Source organism: Salvia miltiorrhiza, chromosome 3 (genome assembly GCF_028751815.1).
Source record: "Salvia miltiorrhiza cultivar Shanhuang (shh) chromosome 3, IMPLAD_Smil_shh, whole genome shotgun sequence".
Classification (NCBI taxonomy): domain Eukaryota; kingdom Viridiplantae; phylum Streptophyta; class Magnoliopsida; order Lamiales; family Lamiaceae; genus Salvia; species Salvia miltiorrhiza.
Window position 1 is genome coordinate 17,376,274 of NC_080389.1, and position 13,529 is coordinate 17,389,802.

Here is a 13,529-nt window from a genome sequence, read left to right on the forward strand (position 1 = left end):
AAGAAGAAACTGGAAGGATCGAAGGAATGGGAAAGGTTGACTAAGCTTGCAGCTGGACGCCATCTTCAATCAGGATCAATCAAAGATCGAGCTAATTAAGGAAAGAAGATCCCGGCGAAGATTTGGAACCGGCGCAGCTAGGGTTAGGCCTCTACCATCCGGCAGTATAAAAGACTAATGTTGTGCAGCGTGAAGAAGCTCTTGGCACCTTGAAACTCTTGTTTTTACTTTTAGTATCCAATTAAGCTCGCCGTGTGTGGCATCCAAAAACAATTTACATTTTTCGTGCTTTTCCTTTTTCCGTTGTGTTTCTACTTTTGAACAAGATCGAAGGCTTGAAGCCTAGGTACTATTTATCTATTCCAGTATTTCTTTTCATTCTATAATGTGTTTAATCCCTTCTGCATTTATGAATTGTGTTATGTGTGAGTAATTCCCTTGGTGAGGTTTTAGGGGTGGAAATAATTGTTGTTAACATGTAAACATTCGTGAGGCACTTGTTCTTTCGGTTGAATCTCGTGGTTCCGGAAGGATCTGTTCGAAACCATGGGCAGTAGGGGCCTAACGAGTGATCTCCGTTCGGTAAAACGCTGTCCGTGTCAAGCAAAGGCCAGGGTATACCAGGGCGTGACAACCAGTATACCCAAGACCGAGTAGCTGAGCAGCGTCAACAAAAGGCGTTGTAGATCCGGAAGGTGGGGAAAGGATTGATGGGATACACTGTCCTTCCTCAATCTTGGGCTTCTCTAGAGACTATCCATCAACTGTGACGAGGCATAAAGCCATGGTTATCAAACGAGGAAAGCAATCTCGGCGCCGTAGCATGTCTATGACTGGTCGGCTGACAAAGCCGGAAATAGTTGAGTCCAGGAGGCATGTGTCACTAAAAGCGTGGAGTTGGGGACCTCGGAAGAGAAGGTTGTTGAGGGTCATACTTGGTGAGTAACGGGTATGACTACTATCTACGGAGAAGTGAAGCACTACCTTGTGACCGAGGATTGTGTGACCTTCGGACCAAATGACCACAATGAGAATCAACCATCCTATATGTGAAGTATAATCCCTTGAAACGCCCCAATGTCTTTGGGCCTCGCCTTGGGCTTGTATGGATCATAGACGGATCATTAGTGTGCCTATGACCGAAACGAATGTTAACAACAGTTATGACCTAACCGAATAACCTCACCCCTTTGTTATTATTGATCTTGTTTATTTCTTGTGCAGAGTATACAGATTGAGAATTGTGACACCTCAGTTTGTCGTAGGAGAACAAAGTGGTTCCTCACTCCCTGTGGGATTCGACCCTACACTTACCGCTAAGGCTAAATTCTTATTGTGAGAAGTAGGAGCGTGTATTGTCTGTACTGGGCATACACAGGTATTTTGTCCGCACCGCACGACGGGTGTGTGTCAACCCCTTCTTCCACTTAAAACACACTCACCTAACATTTATTAAAATCCATGGCACCAATAATCATATACATTCTTATGGGACGCAGGGAGTAAATGTAAGATCGAATGGTAAAATCTACAATAAATAAAATCAATAGCAGAGCACTAATTTTTAATTGAATTAAGATGTGAAAGAAAGACAAACATAATCGCTAACCTCTTCAGTCGAAAGAGCATATCAATAACGAACTTGAATGGTGTAATTGTCATAGTCAGTTTCTTGTTCCTTTTGTATGCTTTTGGCCGACTCCACGAGAGATTTGTTCCGCCCATCAATCTCAATCAGTTCAAGTGTCGGAATGTATCCAATATCATCTGGAATCTCCATAAGAGAAGGACAGCGTTGAAGTACTAGACTCCTGAGCTTCGGAAAGTGGCTGCTATCTGTCCACCATTTCTCAAGATTTGATTCATCAATTAGAAGAAATTCCAATTCCTCGAATTCTCCATCACTTGTTTCCCAAATGCTGCCATCACAAACATAGTTTCTCAGTTTGAGCACTTGAAGATTAGGCAATGAACCAACAATACTCAAATCTTCCCAAGGACGCCGCCCACCACTCAAGGTTAACTTTTTCAACGACTTAGGAAAAACAGGATTCAGACTTGGCCTCAGACAGAAATCACCACGTATCTCCATTTTCAATTTCTCAAGTTTTTCCAAACGTTGAAGGTTTTCTAGATGATAGTCCCCATCAACCTTCTCTTCAGAGTAACATATGCCCAACTTCTTAACATTAGGTATCATTTTCAACATCCTTTCACTACATTCGAAGTTGGTTGCAAGTGAAAGTGTTTGTAAGTTTTCTAAAGGAGGCGATGCTCCATCGGGATGGGGTAAGGGATGAACGGAGGGGGAGATGAGATGTCTTAACCGTGGCATCTTCCATATTTCAACTGGAAAATGAGCCAATATAGATGGGCCGTCTGGATAAATAATCAAGGTTTGGAGATTCCGAAGGTTTAATGTGGATTCAAGAATTGCATTGGGGTAGCTGAAAGCAAGAAATCTAAGATCACGAAGCTCAAACACTTGAGCTGGGACACTGGTGTTTAGCATATCCAATATCTTGAGCTTCCTAAATTTTTCCAAAGAGTCTACTGAACTATGACTGTAGCATATAATAGTATGGATGGTTGAGCCATCAATGTGTGCAAGAATAATGGAATGAGATATACTAATACGGAGCTGCATTGCGAAGATTTCAGGAAGAAAAAACGAACCCATAAAAGTTAGAAGAAAATTCTCTTCCAATGATCTCATTAGGCACAAGTCGCGCAGCAGATCATGAAGGCCACAGCTCTTGATTCGGCCATTAGACTTCCTCTTAGTAACCAAAACAAGATTTCTCTTGACCAGATCCTCCAGACACCCTTCTGCTACTTCCTCAGGGGTTTTGGTTGCAGTTGATTCAACCAAATCCTCAGCTATCCAAAATTTCACCAATTTTGAGGCTCGAATCTCATAATCTTCTGGAAAGGCTCCCATGTATAAGAAACAGGGCCTCAAATGATGAGGCAAATTGGTATAACTCAAATCTAATATTGCAGCATACTTCTCCTCATCTGCTGTGATGACCAAATTTATGTTGTCCGCAATCTGCTCCCAGTCGGCTTCAGTCTCGCTGACTTCAGAGAGAAGCCCTGCAGTCACCACAATTGCAAGGGGCAGCCCTCCACAGCTTCTCGCAATCTTTGTTGCTATATTCTCCATCGCTTCCAACATAGGAAGGCGGCATTCTCCTTTGCATAATTCCTTCTTAAGTAGATTCAAACTTTGGACATCATCCAAGTATTGCATCTCATGGAATTTCTCCGAAGAATCAACATAAGCAGCCACATCCTTTAGCCTCGTAGCCAATATGATCCTGCTTCTATTGGAGTTGTTGGGAAAATAGGACCTTATTTCATCCCAAACCTTGGTACTCCACATATCATCTATTACAATCAAATACCTCCTATCCATTAAGGTTTGGTGCACTTTTAAAGCCATTTCCTCTTTGCTCAATCCAGTTATATCTTCTTTGACAAAGACTTTCATGGAAACAAGCAAATTCTTGAAAATGTTACCAAAATTATAATCCTGAGATACTGTAACCCAAGCACGAATGTCAAACTTGTCTATGAGATATGGATCATGATAAACATTTCGAGCCAGAGTTGTTTTACCAATTCCTCCTGCGCCAGCTATCGGAATGATTTGGAGTTCGTCAGCATCTCGACGGAGGCGACTGAGTATTGCCTCAACATCGCGATCAAGACCAACCGCATCAATTCTTCCCGTCGGTGCAAGTGTTGATGTTGGAGCAGCAGCTGGAGAATCATTCGATCGCATGATTGTCCAACAGTTGACTTGATGATTGGACTCAACACAGTTGACTCGATCGATCCCAAAATTGATGGAAAGTTTTCAGTTCGATAGTGTTCCAATCTGTTGAAAAACGATAGAGCAGTGATTGAGAGAAAGTAGTATGGAAATGGATTGATACAATTTCTTAAACTGAAGGAATAGGAATGGGATATTTTTGGTCATGATTCAAAATTTGGTCTGTGACTTGTGCTACCGAAACAAGAGCAGCAAAAGCCATTGCTGAAGATCAAACTTTTCGACTAAGGTTTAATGATGAAATCAAATGGTTTGGAAGATGACAAAAGTACTGTGTGTGTGAGAGAGAGAGAGAGAGATGAATTGGACGATGAAAAATGTGTCTATGTGAAGAGAAAAGGCATAGGGGGAGACGAAAAGAGCAAATAGTGAGCTGAGGTCGTGAGCAAAAGAATAATGTATATGTGATCAATTAACTTATTTTAATCGCTCTGTCCACGAAAACATCATGTTGGACACAGTTTTAATAAAATGGTTGCAATTAAATAAAAGTACAATTTATAGGGATATTATTAATATAAAAAATAAAATAAAGGTATATTATTAGTTAAAAATAAAATAAAATATAATTTATAGTTAAATATAGGGAAGAAGGCGAGATGTGATAGTTTAAAAATTGAAATACAACTCCTTTTATGCAAAAAAAAAGGCAAGTGAAATTCTTTTTTGTTGATGAAGGGAGTATCTGAAATTAATCACCTACCCCTAGGCCAACACACACACTCCACAACAATTAAAATTTATTGTGTCAAAGTGTGTGTGACATTATTAATTTTACTATTTTATTAATAATTATAATAAAAATAAAAATATTAGTATTATACTCCCTTCGTCCCCTATAAATATGCATGGTTGATCATCATGACACGAGTTTTAATAAAAGTTGTTTGAATTATTGATAGTAGAGAAATTGTCTCATATTGAGGGTATTGTTAAATAGATTGTGGGTAAATAGTACTCCATCCGTCCGCTAAGATTATGTCACAATTACTATATTGGGCGTCCGCCAAGATTATGTCATTTTCCTTTTAAGGCAATGGTCCCACCATCCTCTTTAATATTTTATCCTTACTAACACTCTTTATTTACAAAAAACTCACCCAAAATTCAATCTCAACCACACATCTAATAAAGTGGTGAGACCCTTTCTCCACTACATCAAAATCATCACCAATTTTATTAAATCTCGTGCCCAAGCAATTTAACATAATCTTGGCGGACGGAGAGAGTATAAGTTAGAAGGGTGAATTGTAAAAATTATGTGTGGGGTAGTGTCCAAAAATAGAATATGCATAAATTTGTAAGACATACGAAAAAGGAAATGTGTGCATAAATATGGGGGACATAGGGAGTATAATTAAATTTAATTAATATCTATAGTTAAAAATTAAAATCTTAAAATTTTATATATTCTAACTTAAAATTAATTAACCTTAATAGTTAATTATTTTAAAAATAAATATAAAATTTTAATTGAATTAATTTAATACTCCCCCAGGATAGATGGAGCAATTCGGGTGAGATACAATGTAGATCCAACTTTTGATTTACTTGTGGGATCTGGGCGGTTTGGGGGGGACCACCACCACTCCTTTTTTCTCGAGAATCCATACATCCCTTATCAGTGCATGGACTGCTATCTCTAGAGCACATGTTTAGGTTTGGCCTCAATGGAAAAAGAAAATGTAGCACCTAACAACGCATCTTCACAGACTAAGAATTACGAGATCACCCATTTATTTGGGGTGATGGAGGGATCGCGTACCATTCGAGCCGTTTTTTTTTACATGTTATTCCCGGAGGTCTGGAAAAACCACAATCAATAGGATTTCCCTAATCCTCCCTTCCCGAAAGGAAGAGCGTGATCTTTTTCCATTCCGTAGGGACCAGGAGATTGGATCTAGCCGTAAGAAGAATGCTTAGTATAAATAACTCAGTTCTTGGTGTTCGACCCCCTCAGTCACTATGAACGCAAGATTATCACTAGGGGTGAGTACTCTTTTAAAGGTGAGAAAACATCTGCACGCAGGCGCAACACTACCCACACACAAATGTGGAAAACACTAAGTTAAGAATTACAACAGGTATTTAATATATAATCAAATAAGCAACCCGTACGTAGGCGGGATCTCTACAATACACTAAGGTGGAAAAACAACCGCACGCAGGCGGAACACTACTCACACACAAATGTAGAAAACCCTACCCACACAAAACTTGAAAAACTACCCGCAAGCAGACGAGATTGAACCTAAGATCTCTCACAAAGGAGAGTATCTGAGTGCCTCAACTTTGTTACTTGAGCTAGGCCTCATTGGCACAGAGTGAGTACTTTTTAATTATCTTAACATTATAACAAACCACAATTAAATAAAAAAATAAAAATTAAGCGAAAATGAAAAATGTCCAGAGAGACTCATTCTTATGTGAAATAGAGATTTTATAAAAAAAAAAAAAAAAAAAAAAAACATAAAATCTTTGAGAGACAAAAAAAAACAACAATAAAAGGAGAAAAAAAATACTCAGAAGGAAAAAAAAAAAGAAGCAAAATAACAAAAAATAAAATAAAAAACAAACCAACAAGCAAAGGTTTTGACAAAATAGACAACTACAAGAAAAACGGCTAAAAAGAACTATATAACCAACGGATTCAGATGAGAGAAGCCAAAATCAAAACAAGAGAGACTCCTTCCGCGGGCCCCTTAATTGAAACATTCTTCACTCTTTCTCCGCCATTTTAAAAATTTGGACGTTTTGTATGCAAATCAGAATCCAAACCGATAAGCATTCAGTTTGACAATTATTGTTTGCGTACACCTGATATGGCTTCTGAAGCTCTCGATTCCCTGCTACAAATTTTACGCCAAATCCTTAGACGTAAGGATGATCTCACCACTCTTCGTGTAAAACTACGAATCATATCCATCCACGACAAAGATGTGCTCTTGCAATTGAACCTCAAATATTTCCCAAAAAAGGAAGAAATTACGGAGGCAGTAAATACAACACAAGAGATTATTGAGTATGTTTTCTCCCCAGAGAATGTTTCAGATTGTGTGATACACTATCAAATAAGAGGGCAGCTTCGAGTGTGCCTTACTCCAATGAGAGAGAGAATAATCAAATGAAGAAGAAGATAATTTTCATTTCAGATATCCTCACTCTGATACAAGTTACTGATATATAACCAAAAGGGGCGACAAGCCCGTTGCCACTGCCACTAACAGATACTAATAACTTAAAAGAGAGAAGGCTAGAGGGGGGGGACCAGCTGCTAAGGATTCTATCTCTAACTCAAAACAAAGTCCTTGAAACGTGATGGCAAAGCTTTCATGCGTGTGGGCTTCCCTTCGGCTGCTGGGCCTCCTTCATTTGGGCTTATTTCTTCAGCCTCTTTAGTAACAATATCATTCTCGAGCTCATCGTTGTTGGGTCCTGTTGGTGTAACATTCCCTTCTCCTTCACAAAGAACCTTGTCCACAAGGTTCGAATTGGGGAATCTGCAGAAGAAATCAGCTTTATCTTCCCACGTCGCACACTCCGGTGGTTCACCCTGCCATTGAACCAATACCTGCTTTCGAAAGCCATCAGTAGTGAGGATTTCACGCTCTCCACAGATTGCCAAGGGCTGGGATATCGGCCGAGAGTCAATTGAATCCGCGGGAAGGATACACACTGGCACATCGTTGCGGCCCACGAACGGGCGAAGTTTGGACACGTGAAACACGGGATGGATGCGGCTGGAGTCGGGAAGCTCCAGGCGGTAGGCTACCTTTTCCACGCGAGCGTTGACTGCAAAAGGACCGTAGTATCTTTGAGCTAGCTTGGGAGGCCGGCGACCACGAACTGAGACTTGTCGGTAAGGTTGAAGGCGCACCAAAACCTGATCCCCCACTTGAAACTCAAGATCACGACGATGACGATTTGCTTGCTGCTTCATACGAAATTGTGTTCGTCGCAGATTGTCCTTCAACTGCTGAAGTAGAGAGTCGCGGTGTTGGAGCAACTCGTCAAGCGCTTAAACGTTGGACGCGCCGGCGGTGTATTGAGAAATCATTTGGGGCTGTCGGCCAAAGAGAGCTTCATAGGGTGTCATTCGAATGCTATGGCAGTAGGCTGTATTGAGGGAGTACTCTGCCCATCCTAAGTATGCTACCCAAGTATTCGACTGCTCCAACGTGAAGGACCGGAGGTATTGTTCAACAGAGCGATTAGTAACCTCTGTCTGGCCGTCAGTTTGTGGGTGAAATGCCGTGCTATGCTTTAGTGTGGTGCCACTAAGCTTGAACAGATGCTGCCAAAAGGTGCTAAGGAAGATCGGGTCGCGGTCAGATGTAATGGAGGAGGGAAAACCGTGTATCTTCACCACCATTTCGAGAAAGAGAGTAGCTGTCTTTATAGCCGTAAAACCAGTCCGGAGCGGACCAAAATGAGCGAACTTTGTTAGCCGATCAACCACCACTAAGATCGCTGTGAAACCTCTGCTAGGAGGGAGACCAATAATGAAGTCCATCGTCACGTCCTCCCAAACGTTATTCGGGATGGGAAGCGGCTGTAATAACCCGGCGGGAGGAAGGGTGGAGTACTTCGTTTGTTGGCAATTGACACACGCTGCCACAAAATCTTTAACAGCAGCATACATTCGTGGCCAGTAGAAAGTGGCAGCCAGCCTAACCAGGGTACGTTTGACCCCGCCATGCCCTGCCATTGGTGTGGCATGCGCCTCGTGAAGGAGTCGGGGAATGAGATGTGAAGATTGGCTCACATACAAACGATGCTTAAAACGGAGGATCCCATCCGCCAGGGAGTACTCAGGTCCCAATTCCCCCAATAAGAACCGACGATTAAGCTCTTGAAGATCACCACACATTGAATTTTCTTGTCGGAGCGTGTCCAGTAGTTCGGGAACAGGTGAGCTTTGAGTGACATATGCGAGAGCAGGGGCCTCTCCTTCGCCTGTGGGTTCTTTTCCTGGCCGGCGAGAAAGGGCGTCGGCTGCCAGATTTGAAGCACCAGTGCGGTATTCCACCCAAAAATGGAACCCCAATAACTTGCGAATAAATTTTTGTTGCTCGGGGGTTTGGATGGTCTGCTGTAGAAGCTCTCGGATACTCTGCTGATCCATCCGAACGATAAAAAACCGACCAAGCAAATATTGTCGCCATTTATGCACTGATTCCACGATGGCGAGTAATTCCTTAGTGTAAACCGACGCGACTTGCAAACGGGGACACAACTTTTTACTGAAATACGCGATGGGTTGCTCACCTTGCATTAAGACCGCTCCAATCCCTGTGTCGGAAGCGTTTGATTCCACTATGAAGGGAGTGGAAAAGTCGAGTAGACGGAGTACCGGGGTGGTCGATAAGGCCGTTTTGAGCTGCTCAAAAGCTCTGTCGGCCTCCAGAGACCACTGAAATGCTCCCGCTCGTAGCAGATCAGTTAAAGGGGCTGCAATCCCTGCGTAATGGCGGACAAAGCGCCGGTAGTAGCCCGTTAGTCCCAAAAATCCCCATAGTTGTTTGAGGGTGCGGGGCGAGGGCCATGATTGCATCGCCTCAATCTTCTCGGGATCAGCACGTACTCCTCACTCAGACACAATATGTCCCAAATAAGCCACAGAGGGTTGGCCGAACACACACTTTGAGCTCTTTAAAACATACGCCTGATCACTGAGCCGGGTGAGAACCTGTTGAAGGTGATGAACATGGTCCTCCAAAGAATTGCTGAAAATCAGTATATCATCAAAAAAAACTACAACAAAGTGATGTAAAAAAGGAGCAAATAACTGGTTCATCGTCGCTTGAAACATGGAGGGAGCGTTGCAAAGGCCGAAAGGCATAACAAGAAACTCGAAGTGTCCGTCCATCGTGCGGAAGGCGATCTTAGCAATATCCCCATGATGTACACGGATTTGATGGTAGCCGGCATGGAGGTCAAGTTTGGTAAAGATGCGTGCCTTTCCCAAATCATCAAGTAACTCATCGATCGTCGGAATGGGAAAGTTATCTTTCACGGTGACTGCATTGAGTGCTCGATAGTCAACGCAGAAACGAAAGGTGCCATCCTTCTTTCGGACCAGAAGCACCGGGGACGAGAACGGAGATTGGCTTGGATGAATAGTGCCCTGCTCCAGCATCTCGGCTACAAGTTTAGCCATCTCCTCCTTCTGGAATTGGGGGTAGCAGTAAGGCCGCACGTTCACTGGCGACGTGTTAGGATGTAGGTGAATCCGGTGATCAATAAGGCGGTGTGGCGGAAGCCCCGTCGGTGGCGAGAATAGATGCTGAAACTGGAGTAAGAGGTGGGTGAGTGAAGTAGGCGTGGATTCTGGAACAACAAAGTGGCCCATCATTGAAGGCCCATCAGGATCGGGCCGGGCTTCGATGTAGATGGCGTAGACCAAGTCAATCGCATGAGATTGGGCCGCTGATTGCAACTGAGCAAATGAAATGGGCTGGATGTCAATAGTAGGGTCCCCAGTGAGGGTTATGGCGGCGCCGTCGCGGGCGAAAGTCATGGTTTGAGAAGCATAATCATGGGTAAGAGGCCCTAAAGTTTGGAGCCATTGAATCCCTAGAACCACGGCCGGACCGGCGATAGAGAGGACATGGAGATCCACCGAGATTGTGTGTCCCTGCACAACAATTGGAACAACAGGACAAAGTCGAGAGCAGGTAAGATAGTCATCATTACCAACATAGACTCGAAACGGGGGCATCTCTGTGGTGTGGAGTTTGAGGGCGCGGATGACAGCTGGCTGAATGAAGTTGTGGGTACTTCTGATATCAACGAGGATACGGACAGAGCGGAGCTTGATAGCACCCAAAAGATGAAGTGCGCGAGGTCGAGCTAAGCCAGAGAGAGTATGCAGGCTAGAGACATCTCCACAAATCAGTGGGTCGGAGATAGGTTCCGCCGTGGGTGGTTCGTCCGACGAGGGAGAATCCAATGTGCCATCCATAACGTCGTCGTCGTCAGTTCCCAGTAGACCATAAAATCGGCTACGACACCGGTGATTGGAAGACCACTTTTGATCACAATTGTAGCATATACCCTTTTCCCGTTTTTCACGGAGTTCTTGTGGAGATAATCGGCGAACCGGTAAAATAGGTCCAGTGGGAGGGCCCAAAAGCAGCGGGGCAGACGATGGTTTGGGATTACTCGCGGAGCCACTCGACACTGCTGTGGATGAGACGGGAATCGAAGGCGAAGGTGGAACAGAGGAGATTGGAGTGGCATGGACCGGCGAGCGAGAGGACCAGCGTTGTTCCGAACGAGCTTCCAATAATCGGGCCTCATAAGCTCGTGCCAGAGCAAAAGCCTCCATAAGTGTGGCTGGCTAGGTGAAGGAGAGTTCACGGCGGATGTCGGCTTTGAGACCGGTCACAAAGAAGCTAATCAGGAGAGATTCAGAAATCCCCTGTACTTTGTTCATAAGCTCCTCGAATTCTGCTTGAAATTCACTCACGGATGCTTTTTGAGTCAACTTCGATAAAGCCCCTTGTGGATCTTCATAGAGTGACGCCCCAAAACGGTGATGAAGGCTGTGAAGGAAAACGGGCCATGTCGAGAGGAGATGATTTGATTTCATCCATTGAAACCAAGAAGCAGCGCGACCTTCCATATGAAATGAGACGATCCGAAGACGGTGGTCTTCCGGTGTTTTGTGATAGTCAAAAAACTCTTCCACATGAAAAATCCATCCTGTAGGATCGGATCCATCGAAACGGGGTGATCACTAAATTATTAGCAACAAATTACCGCAACTAACACGGTGCAATTGCAGCACAAAATCAGTAACCGAGTATCGTATCCACAGGGACTATTATAACGAATTACTCTAAGTAATCCTGATTAAACTATAGTAATATTCAGGCAACGAAAGGTAGAGATTGGTTGACGTAAATTAAAACGCAAATAGAAACTAATAAAAATACGTAGATAAATTCAAATATGGAAAACTCTGACCCTAGGGATGTATTTTCACCAATCAACTACATGCATTCAACCTATTGATTTAATTACCAATTTTAATCCAACCCTGATGAAAGATCACTATATTATCCACAAGCGTCTCTAACGACCACCTATGAACGTAGATTAATTAATCCCTTTTCACATTCAAGACTCCAAGGAATAAATTAACTCCCAATAGCACATAAAGAATAGCTTCCTATAGCTTCACCTATCGCATTCAAGACTCAAGGCTAACACTATATCATGCATTCCTGAATCGGCTGAACAATTATCGCATTCAAGACTCAAACTGAACAGCTAAACATGTAAATCATTGATCAGATAATTCACAAGAGATTAAGCACCAGGAATCATGAATCATAAGTTGGAGGGCAAATTGATATCAATAAATCAAAAACACATAATCAATCAGCTATATACAAACCCTAGGTTCAGATTAAAAGACTAGCCAGACATAATAAAATAAAACATAAACATAATTAATAAGAAAGCAATTGAAAGAACTGAATTAAATAAAACTCTGAATAAAACAATTGTAGCAGCTTGAATCTTCAATCTTGTGGAAATCCAATCCAAGCAGTAAAAACTGGAAAGCAATAAATATTCTAAAGCTATGAAACTGAAATATGAAAGTTGAGAACTGAAAACTAAAGCTGGGAACCCTAGATAGGTCAAAAGAAGACCTATTTATAGTACCAGGGTAAAATACAGAGTTTGAAACCCAGAAGAACTCCAAAAACGCGCAAAACTGAAAAATCCGGGTAGCCGGCGACCTGCCCGGCGACCCATCCGGCGATCATTGGCTCAAGCAAAAAAATCCTTCATATGGCGGCGATCGCCGCGTCTTTTCCAACGTTCCAGAAGATCCGGCGACCCAGGCGGCGGTCGCCGGTCAGGTCGCCGGAAATCCTTCTTCGGGCGGTGGTCAACGGTGTTTGACCGCCGGGTTCTGACTGCTGCGCGCGATGTTTTCGTTTCGGCCATAACTTTCTCTTCCGAACTCGGATTTGCGATCCGTTTGCGCTCACGAACTCGTATCGAGATGATCTACAACTTCTATTTCAGGACATTGTTCCAAATTCGAACTCAATAAATCTGAAAATTCCTTCAAAGTTCGAGTAAGAATCATGTTTCAGAATATAAAGCAAATTAAGCACAAAACAATCATCCAACACTCAAATTCCTATAAAATTAACATCATAATAACATTAAAAACCATGGAAACATGAGTGTTATCAACTCCCCCAAACTTAATCCATTGTTCGTCCTCAAATAATGAGAAGAACACAAACAATAACACGAATGGGTAAGAACTCTAGCTCATAGATGCCTCCGAAAAATAAAGAATAATGGAATTCTCAAATCTTCAATAATCAAGCACAAAATTCACCAATAAACACAACCTATAGCAAAATCAACCTTGACATTCCAAACAATTGAATCTCACAAGGTATGTGTATAACTCAACTCTCAATTTGATGGAATATATAGGACGTGTATGCTCTCATCGAATTCAATGCAATGCAGATCTCTTACCATAGGCTTGCCAATCGTCTACAATCTCCATCGCTAAAAGTGTGCCAGGACTAAGATCAAAAAGGTCTTTTTCTTCGGGTTATAATGTAGGGACATTATAACGAAAAATTATAATGTACAGAACATAAGTTCGAAAATAAGTTTGGAGGGATGATGATATGTGTGTCACTACTCA

The 13,529-nt window shown here is 42.5% G+C and overlaps 1 protein-coding gene across 1 annotated transcript; it reads right to left on the bottom strand.

Annotated features, from left to right (window-relative positions):
* Positions 1-1,630: 1,630 nt before the first annotated feature.
* LOC131018477 (putative late blight resistance protein homolog R1A-10) lies at positions 1,631-3,787 on the bottom strand. Its single transcript, XM_057947195.1, has one exon. It carries the CDS (start codon positions 3,785-3,787, stop codon positions 1,631-1,633), a length of 2,157 nt encoding a protein of 718 aa, XP_057803178.1.
* Positions 3,788-13,529: the final 9,742 nt, after the last annotated feature.

Excerpts from the sequence above, each read along its gene's own strand:
- LOC131018477 (XM_057947195.1), bottom strand. The coding sequence starts at position 3,787 with ATGCGATCGAATGATTCTCCAGCTGCTGCTCCAACATCAACACTTGCA.